At 41.6% G+C, this 21,209-nt stretch overlaps 1 protein-coding gene across 27 annotated transcripts in view; it reads left to right on the forward strand.

Annotated features, from left to right (window-relative positions):
* The window catches only part of ARID1B (AT-rich interaction domain 1B), a 399,185-nt gene that overhangs the window by 317,153 nt on the left and 60,823 nt on the right, over nucleotides 1–21,209 (forward strand). For 14 of the 27 annotated variants that reach the window (XM_065590368.1, XM_065590370.1, XM_065590348.1 and 11 more), the window contains 2 exons: nucleotides 1,855–2,182; nucleotides 4,218–4,346. In XM_065590368.1, coding sequence (XP_065446440.1) covers nucleotides 1,855–2,182; nucleotides 4,218–4,346 — 457 coding nt within the window. The remainder of the gene's footprint in view (nucleotides 1–1,854; nucleotides 2,183–4,217; nucleotides 4,347–21,209) is intronic. The other 13 variants (XM_065590371.1, XM_065590361.1, XM_065590360.1 and 10 more) reach the window with 1 other exon arrangement.

Below are 21,209 nucleotides of genomic sequence, written 5' to 3' on the forward strand. Positions count from 1 at the left end.
TAAAAGTGGCTGGGGGGCGGGGGAAGAGAACTGTGCACAGTAAAATGGCATGAATATATGAATTAATTACACATACAGTCAGATCCTGGATTAATATATTTCTTTTCAATATAAATAGGAAGGGATGGAGGACTCCTTGTATTCTATCCGTTTCTCTTTCTGGTAGCTTGAGGGGTGAGGCGAGAGATGTCTTATTTCTTCATTTCAGAGGAGGAGCTCACTGGCTGTACCATTTAAATAAGCGTGGGAATATTGAGGAAGAGTCAGAATATTCCACTCTGTGTTATCCCATGGGGGGGAATTGAGTTGTATTTCTACTAAGTTGGGTGTGACGAGAAAAGAAATTGCAAAGCAGCTGAGCAATCCAGGGAGATGTGGAGTTTTATATATTTCTTTAAACGTCTTTTCTGTCAAATCTCCCTTACTCTCTTTTCCTTCTTATGCTCTTTGTTTTTTGTTTGTTTGGTTGGTTGGTTGGTTTTGTTTTTGTTGTTGTCGTTGTTGGGTTTTTTAAGTAAGATTCTGTTCCAGAAAAGTTAGTACTTAAATTTGAAAAAAAAGGTAAAACACGTTAACTTGGGTAATGTTCAGGATTCTTTAGGAAATGTTTGTAAAGTAATCTGAGTATGTAAAGTGTTGGGTTAAATACTAAGGCCTTGGCTACACTCAGGACTTCCCAGTGCTGCCGCGGCAGCGCTGTGAAGCGCAAGTGTAGTCGCGCCGCCAGCACTGCAAGAGCTCTCTCGCAGCGCTGCAAGTACTCCACCTCTCCGAGGGGAATAGCTTGCAGCGCTGTGAGTGATGGTGCAGCGCTGCAGGCTCTGATTACACTGGCACTTTACAGCGCTGCACTCGCTGCGCCCAGGGGGGGCATTTTCACACCCCTGAGCGCAGCAAGTTGCAGCGCTGTACAGCTCCAGTGTAGCCACGGCCTAAGTATTATTGTCCCTCTTGTAGCCATGAAAGACTCCAAATGAAAGCAGAGGTGTTGGTGCTTTGGTGTCATCATGTGTTTGAGCTTCCCTGTCCAGTTCATTGGATACTTGGTATATTTAGCATGTGGTACACTTATATGTTTTTGATGGGCAACTATTAATCTTTCAGTGTTTTACAATCTGGGCGTCAAACCCCACCTTTCATGTACTGAATACAGTCCACAGAACCAGAAGCAATACTCTGCATCATAGAGAAACACAAACTGGGGGAGGGGCGTTATGAGTCTGCACCAGTGTTTATGCATGCAGCAGCTAGAATATGGACCAACAGGAGGAGAAAGTTCCAATGTGAAAATTGAAACACTGGGAAGCAAAAAGAAACTTTGTGGACACAGAGCTCTACTAGGGTAAAAAGGGACTTCTGAAAGGGAAGGGAAAGATTCCTAAAGTCCTAGCATCACGGGTCAGCAGTGGCACATCTGTATTGTAAATTCACACTGTGGTTAGGACAGAACCTTTGGGAGCAGGGCTCCAATGAGAAAATTTTGGTGCTGGAATTACAGAAGGATGAAATCTCTGAGGATATAAAATGAGCAAAAATAAAAGGCATTTATGTAAGAAAAGAATTTATATAAGGAGTTTCTTTAACCCTAGGCATCTCTTCAGTGCACAAAACATTTCTGATCAATTGTTAACCCTTTCGATTCAGTGTGTTTCTGTATTCATATCACCCTATGCATTTATATGGCTATCAGTCTGGAAAATACCAGTGTTCTAAGGGTTAACAGAAATTCTGACTCATGTCCTGTGTTACTCACATTATTTGACTACCTAAAGAATTTTCCAGCAGGCAACTTGCTAAATGGAAACATCAGATGAAAAGTTTTATGTTTTTCTCTGTGTTTGTTGTTTTGTTTAGGAAACTACTCCAGACCATCAACATACAGTGGGGTGCCTAACACAAGTTACAGTGGCCCAGGACCCGGCATGGGTATAAATGCCAATAGTCAGATGCATGGACAGGGGCCAAGCCAGCCATGTGGTACCATGCCCCTGGGACGGATGCCATCAGCTGGGATGCAAAGCAGACCATTTCCTGGAAACATGGGCAGTATGACCCCCAATTCTCCTGGCATGTCTCTGCAGGGAGGCCCTGGGATGGGCCCACCCATGCCAACTGTGAACCGTAAGGCACAGGAGGCAGCTGCTGCAGTGATGCAGGCTGCTGCAAACTCCGCTCAGAGCAGGTATGCATCCGAGCGAAAGGATTTTAAACAAGTAGAAACTTGGTATTATTTCAGAAACTGCTACAGTAACAGTTATGTAGATGTGTGTGTTAATTTATATATGCTCTAGTTATATGTCCTATACATATACGGGTAATAAAGAATGTGAAAGAACAATCTTAAATGTAAGGGAAAGTACAGTACAGCTATATGTTGTGTGAACTGGCCTTACAAGGAGAAGACTTGCCATTTACAATATGATTCCTGGCACTATAGGCTGTTAGAACAGGAAATCCCACAGGGCTATGGTGACATCAAGAGCCAAAAACAAGCTCTTACAACTTAAAATGGAGAATTTTAATATTTGAATTGGAACCCTGTAGCTATCTTAGGGCCAGATTGTGTCCTTGGCTGTGTGCCTGTGCTGGGGAGTAATGGGGCACAAGGCTCCCCTTGCTTTCCGGTGCTTCCTATCCATATTGTAGGTAACAGCACTAGGGGAGAGCCATTTCTATGGGGCCACCACTCCCACTCCCAAGCAGGCATGCAGGCAGGGATGGGGAGTGGGGCGGAGCCTTGTCTCCTCCCTAACACACAGGCCAGTAGAGCTGAGCTGGCATGGAACGAGAAGCAAGCTGCACCAGGTATAAACTGGAGGAAATTACTTCCACCCACCTGCAAGGGGGGAATTGGGGACGACTGTGACTCTGAGTCACAATCTGGTTTCTGGTCTGCTCCTGAGGGCAGCGCAGCTACACCCTGCCACTTGTTCATGGCTTGTGGCAAAGCCACAGATTAGCCCTTGGGTATTTTTAAGGGGCCTAAGTGCCTATAGTGAAGTGGTTTTTTTCTCAGAACATCTTCATCTAAGGAATGTGTATGTTTCACTGAATTGAAACAAATAGTGACTGATACTTTTATTGTTTCACCATAAAAAAGGAGTTTCATTATATCTGAGGTTACTACAAGCTCATTCCCCTCTTATGTGTATGAAAGTTTTTATGCATGTGTATATTAAGCGCACACATAGAGGCACATATGCATGTATAGGGCTTTATAAAATTCTAGGATACATTCTACAATGGTATTTGGAAGTTGGAGGTGCAGGTAATTCTAAGGCACAATGTCAAAAGAAAATAGGAAGCTAATGCATTTAGGTACATTTTGCTTTCTTGTTTGGTGCTTTTGGAGTGCAGGTGGCTCCTCCTGTTAAGTGTTAGAAAACTTTTAAACAATAATAAAGTCACTGTTTTCACATTCCCTTTTAGTAAAATAAATCACACTCCCTTTCAGCAAAATAGCCTAGACCCTTGCAGAGGTCTGTGGACCAGCAGGCGCTGGTTGACTTGATTGTTTTCACGGACCTATTGAGTAAGATTTACAAAGTCTGGTTCTATCTGTCTGGTTTAGGATATAATCTGGTAGGTCAGGCTAGAAGGAATAAATTAGCCATTGTTGCAACTGCAGGAGCATTTTCTTTATAATAGTACAAGTGGGTGGACAAAGAAAAAATCAAAATCATGTTGTTTTTTTAATTAAAAGGAAAAGAATTGATTGTAATAAATGGAAAGTATATGGTGGTGATTTGCCTTATACTTTGAATATAGAGCCTGGTGTTTGATTAAAAACTAAGATAATTAATTCCTGCTCCCACCTCACGCCTCCCTCCCGAATCAGTTTGGTAGACTTGCTTTCAGTTTCTAGCTTTGCCTGGTCAATAATGCACCATTTCAAAGCCTTTTCATCACGTTGCCAATTTGAGTGATCCAACACCTGTAGGGAGGACTATGCAGTCATCAGGTCTTTACCGCAAAAGGAACATATACAAGCTACAAATTGGGTGAAACCTGTCAATCCTTTCTTATTCCGAAGGATTGGAAGCACGACATTTCTCTCCTTGATCCCAGGTTAAGTGTATGGGAGACAGCATTGTTGCTTTTGGCCTTAATTCTGCAAGCCCTCCATACTTACATATGGAAGGAATGTAGTTGACAGGGTGATTCATACTTGTGATACAGAACAAATCCAAAGAAGCTGTTCTTTTGTTCTGCTTTAGGCCACCATACATTAGGTCGCCTGCTTATCCCAGCCAGTCTGGGGCTGGCGGACGCCCCATGTTTTCTTCACAGCACCCCAACTATGGCAACGCTCAGGCTCCCATGATGCACCAGCCTGACCAGTACGGGTAGGTAGCAATATAAACTGGACTTGCTGTGGGACCTTAGCAGTTTTTTTTAATGTTTATGAACATGCCATCTGGCTGCTGAAGGAATACAAAAATCAAGAGAAAGAATTTCAAATATTTGCATCATAGAGGGGTTTTTTGTTCTTTTGTTTTTGTTTTTACTAACTCCACTGTGACAATATGATGAAAATCTGCATGTCACTCACTCACACACACCCTGCATGGCTTTTGGCATGGCTCTGTTTCCTTCATGCCTGAGAGGGAAATGAAGAACTTCATCACTGAAAAAGAATGAAACCCACCCCACCACACACTCCAGGGGTCATTTCTCCCCCATTGTTATTGTTGTTTTGTTTAGGAACATTGCTTACATGACTGTGATGTTGTAGTTGTTGGCATTACTACCACTTCAGTGAGCTACTCTCACATAATACAACAACCCCTTTTTGACAGGAGACTTATTTTAAAAGTGATGACAAGATTCATTAATGGGACTTACAAAAGGTTTCATTACGTCATGACTGAGAGAGTGTGTGTTTGAAAGATATCTGCTAGTCCCTCCCTACCGAGGAGTTTTAAACATACTGGAGTGTCCAATATCAAACATTAGCTTAAAACATGCCTAATGTTTTTCCATCAGAATTCTTCATGCTGTGATTTCTGCAGCATTGTTACAAATCAGAGTGTCGGGAGTGAGGGAGGAGGCAGGAAATATGCACAAACCTGCTTCCAGCACAGTCTTTGATCTTCCACAGTGCCAGACTTGATCTTAGTTTCAAGTGTCATGGAATTCCCTCCATGACGTTATCTCCATTACTGACCAATAGGAAGTCTCGAGACCCATGTTACCAGTGCCTTCCCAGTCATCAGCAAGTTTCAATTTTAGTTTTCCATGAACTGTATATTGTTTACATAGCCCCCCCCCACACACAAAAAGATCGAGAAACTCCAGAAAAGAAGGTTGAGAAACTACTATAAAAATCACTGTTGGTTCTCTTTATTTAAAATGGTAGAAGCTGCAAAATAGCAAATCTTGCCCCCTCTCCCCACTCCCCTGGCATTTGCTGGAATTGGAAAGATGTACCCTGGTATATACCAAAGTACATGAACACCGTGCAGCGTATTTCCATGTATGTCTTGAGTTTGTAGGATAGATTTGTGGGGTTTAGAGATTATTTGATTATTTGAGATTATTTATAACTGCGAAAGATATTCTTGTATGTAGAGTTAAAAGGAAACAAAATGAGCAGGTTACAGTTATACAGCAGTCTGTTTGTATAAGTAGGTTGTAGTAGCCTTCAAGGTCAACTCCTAAATCAGTAGCAACATATCAGTGGGGGAGAGACATTTATCTAGTGCTAATCCACAGGATCTGTCCTTTATGAACTCAGGAGTCCCATTTAGATATAGAAAGCTAGTTTGGCTGTGGCTTGCCAAGCCACATTAAGCAGCTGTGTAAAATGAATTTAAATGGCATGCATCAGAGTAAAATCACTTCCACTGGGGCAGAAAATCAGTGTTACCTAACCAGAGCTGGATGATCAAGATGTGAGACGCTCAGTGAGTTATACCTAGTCCTCTTCCTCATACAGAACACCACCTTTTTAATTTAAAAAAAAAGGTAAAGAAAGATTAAAAGAGAAAGAGAGATGGTTGAGGAATGTTCTAGGTGGGCGTCACACAGTTTGCATGAGCGTTTGACCTGACCTTGCAACCTGCTCTGTATTATCCTTGGCTTATGTCCTGCAGCCTACAGAATGCTTACTTTTCCTATGAAATGAAACCTTATGATGTGTTAGTCCCTGTCATGTACTCAGCCTAGTGTTTTCTGAATGAAAACTGAGATGCTGGCGGTAAAGGAAGGAGAGATCTGTCCAAGCCCTTTGTTACTAGCAGCAGCCATGATTTCAGGAATCCACGTAGCCCAGAATGTTTCTACTTGGCCTACATAACAACTTGCAGTAAGCAGTACAAAATAACTCTCTAGTACTATGTACTATATACAGTTATTTCCCCTGCCTTCGGGAAAGTAATAGGGAGGGATTACAAAGAGGTATCTTCCTTTTATATCTCGGTTGGCTTCAGAAAACAGGTTATTACCACGATAAGAATTCTGCATTAAGGATCTGAATCATGCTCGGTGAAATCAATGGAAAGACTACCAGTGTCCTCAATGGGCTTTGGATCAGACTCCAAAGGATTGGGGAGCTGGGAGTGGTGAATGCCTTTGAGGAAGAGAATGCTCTAAAGACTTAAGTCTCTTTCTCAAGTTACAGTTTTAAAAGACCTGATAGTGTGGATAAAAGGAGTATGTTCAGGTGTGTGCAAATCTGTGCAATTGTCATAGATGGATTCAATGAACTCACTATAAAAATGAACTTACATCTTTAGACTTTCTCAACTGGATGCACATGCGAGAGTGTAAAAAGGCAACAAATACATTTTCATGTGTCTGCTAAATTTGTGTTCCTCAATTTGTGGGTGCCCAACTTGAGATACCTAGGGACTAATTATCACAGGTGCTCAGTACCCATGACTCCCATTGACTTCTGCTGGAGAAGTAGGTACTCAGCACTCACAAATTGAACCCCACTTGTTTGAAGTTTGGCACCCAAAATTAGTGCAGGATTTTGACACGTGTCAAAAGTACTTTCAGAGTATCTCTGCTGTCAACTGTGTCATTCTGAGTAAATCTGCCTTGTTGGGAAATGTGTTAACTTATAAATTCATGATATGATTTTTTGTTCAGACTGTTCTGATCAAGCAAGAGTTTCATTTCCTTGCATTTAGAGGAATTTTTTAAAATGATAGGCTTTTACTGAATTGAGCATTTGGGAGCTATTTATAACCTCTGGTCATTTTAAAACTGCTGTTTATACATATACTAAGAGAGAGCTGGTTAATTTCCTCCTTTCCATCACCCCAGCTGGTGTCCACAGGACATAAGGCAGATGGTTTAGTCTAAGAGTTACATAGGAAACTAAAGTGATACGGTTTCTTTGATCATCCCAACAGAGACCAGAAGTGCCACAGCAGTAGGATACGTGGTCTTACATTGGGTTGATATGCCCTTTACACGCTTTAAAATGTGGTTCTATTCCAAAGCTGCCTAGGGGTCACCAACAGCATGAATTGGACACAGTGGAGTTACACAGGTATAACAGACAGCTTAATATCGCCTGCAGGCTCTTTGCTGATGATGCAGAAGAAGGAAAGAGCCCAGATGAAATCTCAGGTCCCAGGCTGAGTTTTCAGGGCTGGCAGTCACAACAAGCCTGTGCTTAATTTTACTTGTAAATGGTGTAACTTTGATTTGGAAATCCTTGAAACACAATAAACATGGAACCACACAATGTTATTCTTAGAATTATTTTTCAGACTAGTATCAGAGGGGTAGCCATGTTAGTCTGGATCTGTAAAAAGCGACAAAGAGTCCTGTGGCACCTATAGACTCATGCGTCTGACTAAGTGGGTATTGACCCACGAAAGCTTATGCTCTAATACGTCTGTTAGTCTGTAAGGTGCCACAGGACTCTTTGTCACTTTTTTCAGACTAGAACTTCCATAGAGTCCAAGACCAGAAGGTACAATTGTGATCATGTCATCTGACCTCCTGTATACCACAGGCCATAGAACTTCCCTAAAATAATTCCTAGAGCAGATTTTTTAGAAAAACATGCAATCATGATTTTAAAATTGCCAGTGTGGGAGAATCCACTATGACCCTTGGTTGTTCCAGTGGTTAATTATTCTCACTGCTAAATATTTGTGCCTTATTTCCAGTCTGAATTTGTCTAGCTTCAACTTCCAGCCATTGGATCATGTTATATCTTTCTCTGCTAGATTGAAGAGCCCATTGTTAAATATTTGTTCCCCATATAGGTTCTTATAGACTGCAATCAAGTTCATCCTTTAGCCTTCTCTTTTTTAAGCTAAATTGATTGAGCTCTTTGAAACTATCACTACAAGGCATGTTTCTTCTTTGAGTAGTGTCCCTATGAGTGCTTCATTTCAGGTGCACATACACCTCTCAAGCTCTGGATCGGAGATTTTCCATTAGCAATGTCTGCTTGGCTTGTGCTTGCGCTCTGTACAACCTCATCTCTCTCTGCAACAGTATATAGGGCTGTGCAGGCAAACCACCTACAGTTCCTTCTCTACTTCTCGGCCTGAGAGGGAGTTCTAGCGTGTCTGCCTCTTGTGTTCCTCAGCGTGTTTTGTAGTTGTTTAGTTAGTTTAGTATTTCTAGTTAGAATTAGTTGTTGTTAGTATGGAATTAGTTAGCTAGCTGTGAGAGGTTTCAGTTTTTCTTCTCCCCCATTTTTTCTGAGGAGCTTATTTGGCCTGGTTGGGCATGCCTGTAGAGCCCTGCGCGGATACACAATTTATATCCATGGATGCGGGTAGCCACGAATATAAAGTGGATATCTGCGGAGCTGCAGGACACTAGTGACAGACAACAAGCAAGACCAGCAGGGCCATGGCCAACAACTAGGGCAGGAACTGCAGCATCAAAAGCAGCAGCATGTCGGGCCACCGCATGCAGGAGCCAGTGCCCAGCCCAGGCAGCTCCTCCGGCATGGTTGTAGCGATCCCAGCTCTGCCCACTGGAGCAGGCACCAGGCTTACCAGCAGCTGTCCCTGGTCATGCTACTGTGTGCAAGGGACAAACACCCTTCTCTGTCCCTCTTCAGGGATCCTTCTCACGAAAGTCTGCTACGTCAGGAGATAAACCATCTCCTCAGCATAGAAGCCATAGAACCAGTGCCCACACATCTAAGAAGTAAAGGCTTCTGCTGTCACTACTTTTTGATTTCAAAGAAGATCCATACTAGACCTCAAGAGCGCTCAACAAATTTATCAAGGCGCGGAATTTCACAATGGTCACTTTGTCAACGGTTATTCCAGCATTAGAGAAAAGAGATTGGTGCTCAACGCTCAACCTCCAAGATGCGTACTTCCACATTTTGATTTTACCGAGTCACAGACATTATCTCAGGTTCAGACTAGGCCAAGACCACTACCAATACAGAGTACTCCCTTTTTGGCCTCTCATCAGTTCCCAGGGTATTCTCCAAGGTCCTATCAGGTAGTGGCGGCCCTCTTATGCTCTCACGGCATAATGATTTATCCTTACCTGGACGACTGCCTTCTCAGAGCACATTCCTTCACAAAAGCCCAGCAAATCATTCAGACCACACTGGACCTGTTCCTGTATCTGGCCTACAAATCAATGCACAAAAATCAATATTAACGCCGATACAAAGGATGGAATTCATAGGAGTCGACCTCAGCTCCATCCAGGCGAAGGGGCTCCTCCCACATCACAGATTTTTCATCGTTAGAGACGGTGCAATCCAGCCCTCAAATTTCGGCCAGACACTGCCACCAGGTTCTGGAGTATATGGCTGTGGGCACATCGGTTATAGCTCATGCCAGACTGCATGAGATCCCTCCACGTGTGGTTCGGTTCAGTTTACAGATCGAACAGAGACTAATTTATATGAAATGTGGAAGTCATCTTGGGAGTGAATTTCGGATGACTTTGTTGGGGAAGAACACAGTGAAGAGGGATGCGCCATCAGAGCCACTATCTCCCCTATCCTTCTTGCTTAGGTGATGGCGATCAGGAACACCATCTTCATGGAAAGATGTGTTAAAGAATAAGTGGCCATGGCTTCACATGGCAGTCTAGTCCATCCTTCATATGCTCGATGTGAGGAGAGCCTTGAACTTCTATTTAGACAGGACAAGAGCTTTGAGAAAATCTCTTGAGACTTCCTCTCCATTGCAGATAGGTCAAAAGGTACAGTGATTTCAGCTCAGGGACTCTCCAAATGGGTCTCGAACTGTATCTTCTCTGTTACCAGATGCATAATGTAGCACCCCCGTCTTCAATATGCACGCACTCTACAAGGTTGGTCTCCACTTCCATCGCCTTCTCCAAGGCATCCCTATATCAGAAATCTGCAGGGCGGCTCCATGGGCATCTGCACATACCTTTGCAGAACACTATACTCTCCTGGGAGACTTGGCTGCAGACACCAGTTTCGGTGCCACAGTACTATCATCTGTAATAGACTCTATGCCAATGTCCCAGCCTCCAGGAGTGGGCACTCCTCGGGAGCCACCTACCTTGTGCAGTAACAATGGTTCTTCGAGATGTGTCTCCCGATGGGTGCTCCACAACCTGCCCTTCTTCCCTCTACATTGGAATTCTTGTCAATGACTCTGCAGTAGAGAAGGAACTGAAGAGGGTTCACCCATGCACGCTGGTTAGCCTCGTGACAGGCGAGGAGCAGTGCATATACGGGCTGAATGGACACTGCTAAGAAAGTTCTCTGATCAGCAGCACAGGGGCACAGACACACCTATAGCGGAGCACCTGTTGGGGGACACATCTCAAAGAACCATCATTACTGCACAAGGTGAGTAACTTCTTCTCCTGTATATATTTAGTATACAGTATGTGTATATCTACGCATATATATTTGACACACACAAACCTTCCATCAGCATTTCTCCAGTGTGGTGTATTTATAATTCATATTTCGTGTTGTTGGTGCCAGCAAAGCACTTTTTCCATATTATTTTCTCCACCGCCTGGATAATACAATACTACTGATGGACTAGAAGCTACTGGTGAGGAAATATAGTAATGGACATGATGCATTAAAATGTCAAAAGGGAAAAAATGGGAAGGAGGGGAAGAGGAATACACTTCAAAAAAAATCTAAATTACAAAAAATATATATCTTCTGAACATTTTAAGTCTTAGATACAGTGAGTGTTGCCATAATGGTTTCAGATATTCAAAGAGAGGAATGTTGTAACTACATTGGCTGCCAGTTTAACCCTTTTGATCTTGGAATTTAGGTTTACAATTATAATCATGATTTTAAAAAGCACACTTGTGACATGCAGTGCTTAAAAGCAGAAAGGTTTAAAGTGCTGCAATAAAACCTCTTTTTATTATGCCTGGGGTGAGGTGTAGGGTTTCCTATTGTTTCCTATCTTCCTCCTGAACTTGGAGGTGCTGTTTTTCTCTACTGAGAAGTGTTATGGAGTTCAGGGAGGTTAAGTACTCATTCAAGTTTCTATGCTTATTCAAACCAGGCCATTTTTAGATGTGAGGCTGCCAGCTGTGAAATCCCCAGAGTAAACTAAGCTAAGACAGCAACTAGTAGCTGTAATTGGAGCCAGCACTGGGGGCATTTCATCTATTGCCTTTGAAACAGGATCCTATTATAGAAAGCATCCTTCTGCCCAGTCGTCTCTCTGGCAGAATTCAATTTTTCTTTTTTTATCGTTTCAACGGATAATATCCATGTTTATTTTTAAGCATTTTTTACATTTTTATTGATTTAAAGTTTCAGTTACACAAAAAGTATCTTTTTTCTATTTTAATCTATTTAAATTTTCACAGTTGTGGGAAATTGTGGGGGGTCAGACATTAATTATTTCATGGTAGTGGACACTGAGAGGCAAAAGGTTAAAGCTTTATAATGGTTAACACACAAATTGTCAACATCACATGAAAATATACAAAGTAAATAGCTTTACATCAAACTCTGAGTTCTCAAGCAGCATTTTCCTTACTTTGTCCATCTGTAATTATTATCAGTAATCTATTATCATCGTTGTAATATTTTTTCATCGATTTGTGCGTGAGCAGTGAGATCGATGTTTACCGACATTTACCGACAAAAATCTAATCCTCCCAAGCCAATATAATATTAATATACAATTATTGTGTAAGACGAAAGCTGCAAAGGAGCTAGTCTTACTGAATTTCAGAATATCCACAACTCTAAAACTTCAAGGTGTTTCATCCCCCTCCAAAGACTCCCAGACTTTTGATTTCCTAGAGGAGCCTTAACAAATCTAGTCAAAATGAGCCCCACCTTGCCTTCTATTAGCACTGCTTGGATACCCAAGCAATAAATTTCAGTCAGGGAGACTGCATTCTGCTTCCAAAAAAAAATCCCCCTACAGTTTCAATTGGATGATACGGTATTTGCTTCTTGGCCTAAACAGTTGTGTAGTGTTCCTGTGAACTGTTAAACATCTGCTGCGCTCCACCTCAAAGTTGGCTGCATTTCAGTGTTTTGGTGAAGGGATTTCTGTGTATACAAAGTTTCTAAGTGACTTTGGGATCAAAGGAAAGATATTAATGATAGTTGTAATTGAGCTTTCTAGCTGAGGCGCTAAACCAAGGTTGATGGATTTTTCTTTAAAGACCTTGCCCCTCCTCCCTCCGCCAAAAATAGTCATTTACTTCCAGCTGGTGCTTTTTTTCTTTTTTTTCCCCCTTCAAGTGAACTTCCTTTGCTCATGTTTTGCATTTGGGAGCAGAACCATATACAGGTTTTTCCTGAGGTAAGAAATTTTTCAGAAGGGGTAGAGTATAATTTAGCTGGTGTATACTTGTTAAACTAAAGAGAGGCAGGAAGTGTCTCTTTTGCGATTTTTATAAAGATATATATTATAAATCATCTCAAATTGCAGATAAAAATGTGTAAAGACAGCAGAAACTTCACACTGAACAAAATTATTTGTGTACTGGAGTGAGGGGAATACATTTTTATCTGGAATTTTGTTTTACTGAAAAGCAAATCCATCATTTTGGAGTCCTGGGTGGCAGCAGGCTATAGATCCCACACAGGAATATGGAACCAATGATTTAGGGAGACTGTTTTTTGTTACTCATCCATCAAATGGACTGCTGTATGCTGTTCATGCCATTAGAGATCAACCACAGACCTCAGGAATAAACAGTCCTTCCCTCCTTTGAAAGTAACCATTTTTAAATTGTGAAAGCAAAGGTATATTGGGCAGGGAAGGGGTGATTGATTCTCTGATAGTGGCTCTGAATTTTCAGAAATCTCAAAGATACTTTGATTTGATTACTGTCTCACTTCCAATTTTGGCTTAGTCCCTTTAGTTATTTAGAAAAGATGATTCCCTCTATTGGAATTATAGTTCTGTTGAAACAGATTTGCAGTATAGGAATCTATTTAGCTTAGGAACCTGCTGCCTCTGAACTGGATTTAATGGGAAACACAAATTAACTTCTGCTTTTAATGGAGAGATATTATCTTTATCGATGGAATACTAAGAATACAGTGCTTCATCGATTGCTTTTCTAGGACAATCACAAAGCTTGGCCTCTTCAAGAGAAAGGGAGATGTCATTTTGAACACTGTTTTTGAATGATCAGGAGTATTTCAAGACCCAGATAACAAGCTTTCGTAGATAAGATCAGTCTGTTGGCCAGAGAAACTATTGGTTTGCATCATTACCTTAATCTGAAGAACAGGAAGAAAATGTGTGTGATGTAGATGGGGACCATGGGAATCAAAACAGGATGAAGAGTCCCTTGTTCCTAGTGGGCAGAATGGAAAAAGTGAAAGAATGATCAAGTCTCATTGTGACCTGACACATGCAATGTGCAACTTGTACAGCAGAGAAAAAAAAGGAAGGGTCTTGTACTTTGTTAACGGAGTTGACATACCAAGGATGTTCAGGGGAGGTTAAAAGAAAATAATGCCTTTCTCTTAAGCTATAAACCTTTTGCAGCACGGACTCTCTTCCTATGTAGAATGGTGGAACATCCATTTTTATTGGGCCGGTAGCTGCTAATATAAGATAAATATTAATAATAAAGACATAAATGCGGCTAATTCCAGAGTATAAGGGGTTACATTTCATATGTTACTGGAGAGCTACCCAACTTCTCTCATCTACAGCTGTAGGTGTGTCTCTGTGTAATGATGATAGCAGATGCACTGAAACTGTCAAACTGTTCCTCTGACCTCAGTGAGTTTCTGGTGTCTTTTGAGCAAAAGATGCAGGAAGAGCCTGCTGGGGATTTGTATTGACATATGCACCGTGTCACTAGCATGAGAATGTCCGAATGCAGAAATCCTGAGGCTGATAATTATATTATTATAACTATTATTTTATTATTGGTAAAAATTAAATAGCCCCAGGCTGTTGGGCAAGAATGCTAGTGGAAATCCTGCCCCTCTTGAAATCCCTTTTCAGGACCTGCTGCCTTGCATTGCTCTCCCTTGCCATGTTGCTGCACCCTGTTCTGTTGTATTCAGTGTGCTGGGAGACAAAGGACATTTGCCCTGAAAATCCTGAACTTTGAAGTGCTGGCATTAAGTGATCAGGATTTTAGTTAGTTGCCAGCACAGTGAGAGCTCCGTAGAGCTAGGCAGTGCTCAAAAGTGATGCAAAAATGCGACTGAGCCATCATAAAATTTTGATGGAGGGAAGTGTGAGAATCACAGGGCAAGATCAAAGTGGCAGAGGAAGTTGAGGATCCTGGATTCTTTTTGTGGCAGTAATACATGGGGGGAAATTGGATCAGTTCTTCAGCAATTGCACATAGGGAAGTGTGAAAAATTCCATGTCTGTTTCCCTTTGTTTATATTTTTAGTGCACACATTGGTGACCTTATGGCTGCTAAATGCACCAGGAACAGATTCTCACCTGCTTTCAAGTAATTCATTTTGGAATTGCAGTTCCCAGGGCATTCTGCCTTTTTAATAATGCTATTTATAAACATACACAAAAATAGAAGGTACATAGTGAGAGAGTCATATGAGTCACTCCTAATTTTGGTTTCAAGTCAAACCAGACTAAACTAGCCCTCTTAGCATTTTGATTCAGCTTGACTGACTCCTTTCATTCCCATACTGTACAAGACAAGTTGATTTTTCCAACAAACCAGTTCACTTGAAAGTGGGTGGAGCAGGACCTTGCCTCGTGGTTGTAGTGGAAGTTCGGAGCAATGGCAAGCACAGAGCCAGGATTCAGGTGGCAAGTCAAAAAAATCAGAAGTCAAGATCAGGAACACCAAGCTGAAGAATAAGCCAAAGTCAGGGTTGAGAACCCAAGCCAGAGGTCGGGACAGGGCAGAGAGGCAAGGGTTAGGCTGAAACGGGCGGGAGTCAAGGCAGGAGTGGGGCTGGAACAAGGACTGGAAGCAGGCTGGAACAGGAAGCAGAAGGGAGAGCAGGGCAAGCGCAGTTGCGGGCGTGGTACTCATTGAGCAGTTGTTGTGCTGCCACAGCTGCAAGGCTCAGTTAGCAGGCTGCTGACCACCCTGCCCTATCAGGAAGCACGACTATTTGGAGAAGGCTTGTTGGGCCCAGCAAAGCTTGCTGGGTTGTCTAGCGTCCAGCTGTGCTCCTGACATTACTGTTCGGACTACAGAATCCCTCTTTGTCCCATCGCATGCTCCACTTGTGCCAAGAAATGTATCTCCTCCTAGTGCTGACATGTTATATCTCATAGGGACAGTAGACAAGCAGCTGTCTTTAGAACTGCAGTTTAAATCCACCTTGTCAGTAAGGTAGCCGGGGGTCACCAAGAGAGCATAGTTTCAATGTGATTACAAGCCATTTGACTTGGTCAGCTTTTCAGCAGTCCCATGTTCTCTGTCACTGAGCATTATGTTGTGTTTATCTAATACAGGTTGCAGTTGTCTACAGATGATTTAGTTTATTCTTAAACTAGAAAATATAAGAGTAGAAGCCTCAAAGCACATGGAAGAAAGGTGTATAATAAAAATATTTTGGGAAATCATTGTGAGATAAAAAGTAGTGGCTAAATCCTGCAGTCATTCCACTAAATGTTGGCACATGTTTAAAAAAAATAAAAGACCATTGTTCACATGGTGCTTTATGCAGGGTATGTCTATACGGTAGAATAATATACATTAATAATATGTTGCACAGCAATTGGTTCATGTAGATCTTGCTGGTGCGCACTAAATGGTCCCTGATGTGCTTTAACATAGTCCTGTTTTAAACAGCGTTAGGTTTAGGGAACCTTCAGTACACACTAGGAGTATCTATGCAGACCAATTAAAGTGCAACACATTAGTGTGCTTTAGAAATCACATCTCTGTAGTACGCATTGCTGCACCATGTAGACAAGTCCATATAGCAATACCACAATAGGATTATAAAGTCAAAGGACAATGCATTTAGCTAAATACACCCATATGTGAGTAGGAGCAAAGGAGATCAGTGATTTATTTCTGTGAGTTAGTGCTACATGTGTCTTGTTATGTTACCTTGGGTATCTCTCCTTATGGCCATATTTTCAAAAATGGCCTCTAATTTGAGTCTTCAGCTTTAGAAACCTCAGCCCTGCTTTTCAGACATGTTGAGCACCTGCCTCTCCCATTAACTTCAATTGGAGTTGTGGATGCTCCGCCCTGAAATTCAGGACTTCTGTGTCTACAGCTGAGCACCAAAATTTGAGACCATTTTTGAAAGTCTGAGTCTTAATTCTGCTTCTCATTTTTCCTTATCTATAACACTGGGATAAAGAGACATATCCCATTTTGTCAAATGCTTAGAGGTATGTAGTTGAAAAAGCTAAGTAAATGCTATGTGGTGATGATGTTAATATTCATGAATTAGATTTGCATCTTTCTTTGCTTTTTCGGACTTTGATGTAATGTAAGTAATGCCACTACAATTCACTTGGCTTTAGATCCCAATGGGAAATGAGTAGGTGGCCAATGAGGTGAACCATTTAGCAGCAAAAATTTCCTAATTTGGTGACAGTAGCCAGTAAATTAAAGATAAACACATGTAGCCACAATTTTCAGACGTACCAAGCAGCATAGCTCCAAATCAGGCCAATAGAGAACTGAATTCTGGGTTTATTTTCCTTTTAGGTTCACATCTAAATGTCACCTTGAATGATGATAACGTTTATAGGAGATGCTGGGTACTATCTTTTCCCTATGATGGTAGCAGATTATTCCACATTTCAGTGTTGCCTTTCATGCATGGTGATTGAGCAACTTGGTGTGGGTTGATTCCACTGATGTGGTATCACTACATCCTCACTGGTACTAACCTACATACTTTTGTCATTGATATTTCATAATGTTTCTTCACTGTCATCTGCATTTCAAAGCCATGACCCCTCCTTGACTACCCACCCACTCAAGCATACACTTTTCTTTTCACTCCCGCTCCTGAAAAATGAATTTTATCAAAAGTCTTGTCTTGGTCTCAGCGCCCATCACACCAGAAAATTTCTTGTTTTGTTTTGTTTTTTAATTATTATTATTATTGTAACTCAGAGTTTCTCCACTAAACAAGGGAAGGGACAAATACATGTTTGGGGAGTTTTATAGTAACAGCTAACAAAAAAAGGGAAGATTAAGTTTTAATATAGTGTTACATTATATTTGATTTTATATATATATATATGTATACACACACACACACATACTTACCTTTAAATGCCATTTTAAGGCTTTTGTAACATCCTGATCTCATACAATTTTGTTGTGGTTTAAGTTATTACTCACTGATAAGTTTGGGGTCAGAGCACAGCAAGCAATTACTTTTTTTATTTTTCTTTCCTTTCCTTCTCTCTCCCAATTCACAACCTCCCCTGATGGTAGATTACAGCTTCACTTCTCCAAGGAAGCTCATAATGTGGCAAGGGGGAAAATCCATAACAAACGTGTGTGTGAGAGAGAGAGTGAGTGTAAATCCTCCAGGGAAAATGTGTTTGTAGATCTCACTCCTGAATTACTCTCATTATAATAACCCATTTGGTGTCAGAATATGACAGATTATAAGTGTTTATGGCTAGTCCCCGCTCAAGACAGATTTAAATAAAATACTTCTGGTTATTGTGCAGGTCAGTGTGTTTAAATAACAACCCCCCAAATCATACTTTGACATTTAAAAGAGAGAGGAAATATTGTCATGCGGCAGACCTAGCACAGATAAGCGCAAGGCAATTTGGTCAGTACACTGTGATTTGTGAGTACAGTCTAACATACTCATTTTCACAGCTTGTAATCAAATAGCCACCTTAGCAATGTGTCAGCATTAAAAAAAATACTCCTTTTAAAATGTTTACACAAATTACCCCCCTGAGATTCTACAGTGCATTCTCTGCAAAACCAATGTAGGTTAAAGATCTGGAGTAAATATGTGCCTAAAGACCTACAGAAAATGAGAGAACCTAATCCCCACACACACACCCCACAAAAGGTCAAACTCTGACATGTTTCCTTGCGAGAAGTAAGGTTTTACTTTTGTTCTTGCGAGAAGCTTAAACCACTCTTATCATTCTGAATAGCTAATCCTGATCCACCTCTGGAATTTCCTGATATTGTGCCTGGTGTTTCTGATATTCATTTTGTAATAAAGTCATCAGGCCCAACCTGAGAAAGATGACCTCGAAGAGCACTTGACATGAGATGGAAACATTTAATAGGTACTAAACCAATAGACCAGTCAGCATTCCTCAAAGTAGCTCAGTGCTATGAAGTGGTTTCACTGTAAGAGCTTGAAATAGCCCACTAACCTACTGGTGATTTCAGGCCCAATTAAGTAATGGCACCTCCGTTTAAGGGACAGAATTCTTGCTCAGATAGCAGTGACCTCTATTATGCCATGGACTCCTGGTATTGTCAGTGTATTTTCTGTAATCTCTGTTCTTTCATAAAATTGCCTTGTTTTGCTTTGTTATAATGACCAGATCTAGCATTTCAACCCCGCTTTTTGAATGTAGAGCTCAGTACTTCAGCTCAGAACACACGGTTCGCACGGTTAAATGAGATCTCTGCTACTGAAGCCACCCCGAGGTTGCTCTTTTTTACATAGACGAGGGGTTAAGTACCAACGAGTTCTCAGATTGATTGCAAATGAAAGAGAAATACCCCTAACTTTCTTAAAGAACACTGCAAATGTGGATGTTTTGAAATAGACTAACTTCAGCTATGAGCTGAAATCACGCCCTTTAAATAGTGTGTCCAAACATTTCTTACGTTCAGTTTTATGTAAAAACTTTTGTAAGAGTTTTTGTGCTTCCCTGCTGAGGTTTATATGGGCCTTCTCAGCAAGGGAGAGTGATTGGGCCTCACAGTAACAGCACTAAACGTGCTCAGGTCATCCCTCCCCCCATCTGTGCACACTCCTGCCTGCTTGCCACTTCTGCAGCAGCATTGAGGTAAGGCCATAAAGAGGCTAAGCTCTATCCCCAGGTCTGCAAAGTGGCCCCAAGGAATGAAAAACATTCTGAAGAGACTGGCAACTGAAAAAAAGGGGCTCCTGCCTCCTAGGTTATCCCCCAACTGGGGTTCCATGCAGGGCCTGGGGAGGGAGGAATAGGTTTTTCCCAAACCTCCAGGTTTCAGTTGCTCCCTAGCCTCATGATAGGTGCTTGGGGAGTGAAGAAAGAGGGTTCACCTGGGCACCCCCAGTCCCTGTCACTTACCTGCTCCATACAGGGGTCTTGAGAAAAGGGGATACTTTCAGTGTTCCAAACTTGTACACAATGTTACCACTGGGCCAAAGGGGCCTACACCCGGGGCCCCGGCCAGTTGGGGGGCCCCAGAAAAATGGGTGCCTGCCCCGCCCACCCAACAGTCCTGCTGGCGAGCAGGGCAAGCTCCCGCGCCCTGACCCCATTTCCCCGGCAGGATTGTGGGGGGCGGAGGGGACTGCAGGCAGAAGGGGAGGGGCCCCCACTTGCTGTGGCCCAGGACCCCACAAAAGCTTAATCCGCCTCTGCTGTTCTGATTCTGTGTTCCCAGTACATTCCTCGGAAGGCTTGGGGAAGAGCATGAATATGAACTCCCCTCCAGAACAGTAAATGGGAAAGATGTCATCATGCTTAGTGCATGAGACAGGAAGAGCAACTATCAACAAAACAGTGAAACTGACAGTACACAAAGTGCTGTCAGTTCCACAAAGTAAATAAAAATATAGAATTTATTCCTAATCTCGTTCAATCACAGTATCCTTAGGGATTACTTGTAGCAATAGTAGGTTAAAACAGAACAAACAAAGGTGAATATAAGTGTGGCTTTTTGAGCTATTGGTGTCACTTTATAATAGCCCAAATGACTTTCCTCCAAAGTGGAAAGAAAACAGTATGCTAAGGTGTCATAAAATCATAGACATTAGAGATGGAAAAGACCTGGTTCATCATCTAGTTCAGCCCCCTGCAAATGCAGAATTGTTCCCTACAGTGTATATTCTAATGCGTTTTGTAGTCTATTTGTAAATGAGTAAAGGAATGGGATTTCCATCACTTCCATTAAAGGATAAATATCCCTCAAGGTTAGGGTGTTTTCCATTAAATTTAGCCTAACTTTTTTCAATTTCTTCTTGTTATTCCTAGTTATAATCACTTGCATTCCCTTTAACCAGTGCCTTCCTTGGTGATCACACCCTTAAGGCTTTGTACGGCTCATAGGATTTCTTCAGCAGTGTAGTATACAGCTGATTAGTTAAGTTCTCACCAGTAGATGTCACTCCATGTGTAAAAACTGTTTTTTTAAAAACCTCAGCAATTAATTTTAATGTTGCCTTGCAAAAATAAAGAGTTTGGGGGGCATGTAGGGAAGAGATTGGTAATATATTTTCAAATAACTATTACTTAAACAATAGTGAAACAACGCAGAAGGAAGCATAAGATTTTTGACTTTATTCCAACAACCAACAGATGATGCTATGACCTTAAGCATATATAAATATGTTTAGCAGCTGCTGTGTAACATATTTATAAGTGTTTAGTGACTTGGAGGTTAATCAAAATGAGTTTGGTGATCTCCGCTCAGTTCTTAATGGACTCTACTTCATATTATAGCACTGATGCAGCACAGTTTGTCACAGTCAGCAGTCTTTACTCAAAGGGAGACCCACTGTCAAGTGAGAATTAGAGGCTGAAGTAATACCTACTTTTTACCCCCTACCAGAAACTGTCCATTCCAGGCCATCATAGAGCAGTACTGTTGGTGAGCTGTGTATTGGACACTGCACCTGACCTCAGGATAAAACAGTCTTTACTCAGATAAAGTTT

This window comes from Chrysemys picta, chromosome 3 (genome assembly GCF_011386835.1).
Source record: "Chrysemys picta bellii isolate R12L10 chromosome 3, ASM1138683v2, whole genome shotgun sequence".
Taxonomy (NCBI): Eukaryota; Metazoa; Chordata; order Testudines; family Emydidae; genus Chrysemys; species Chrysemys picta.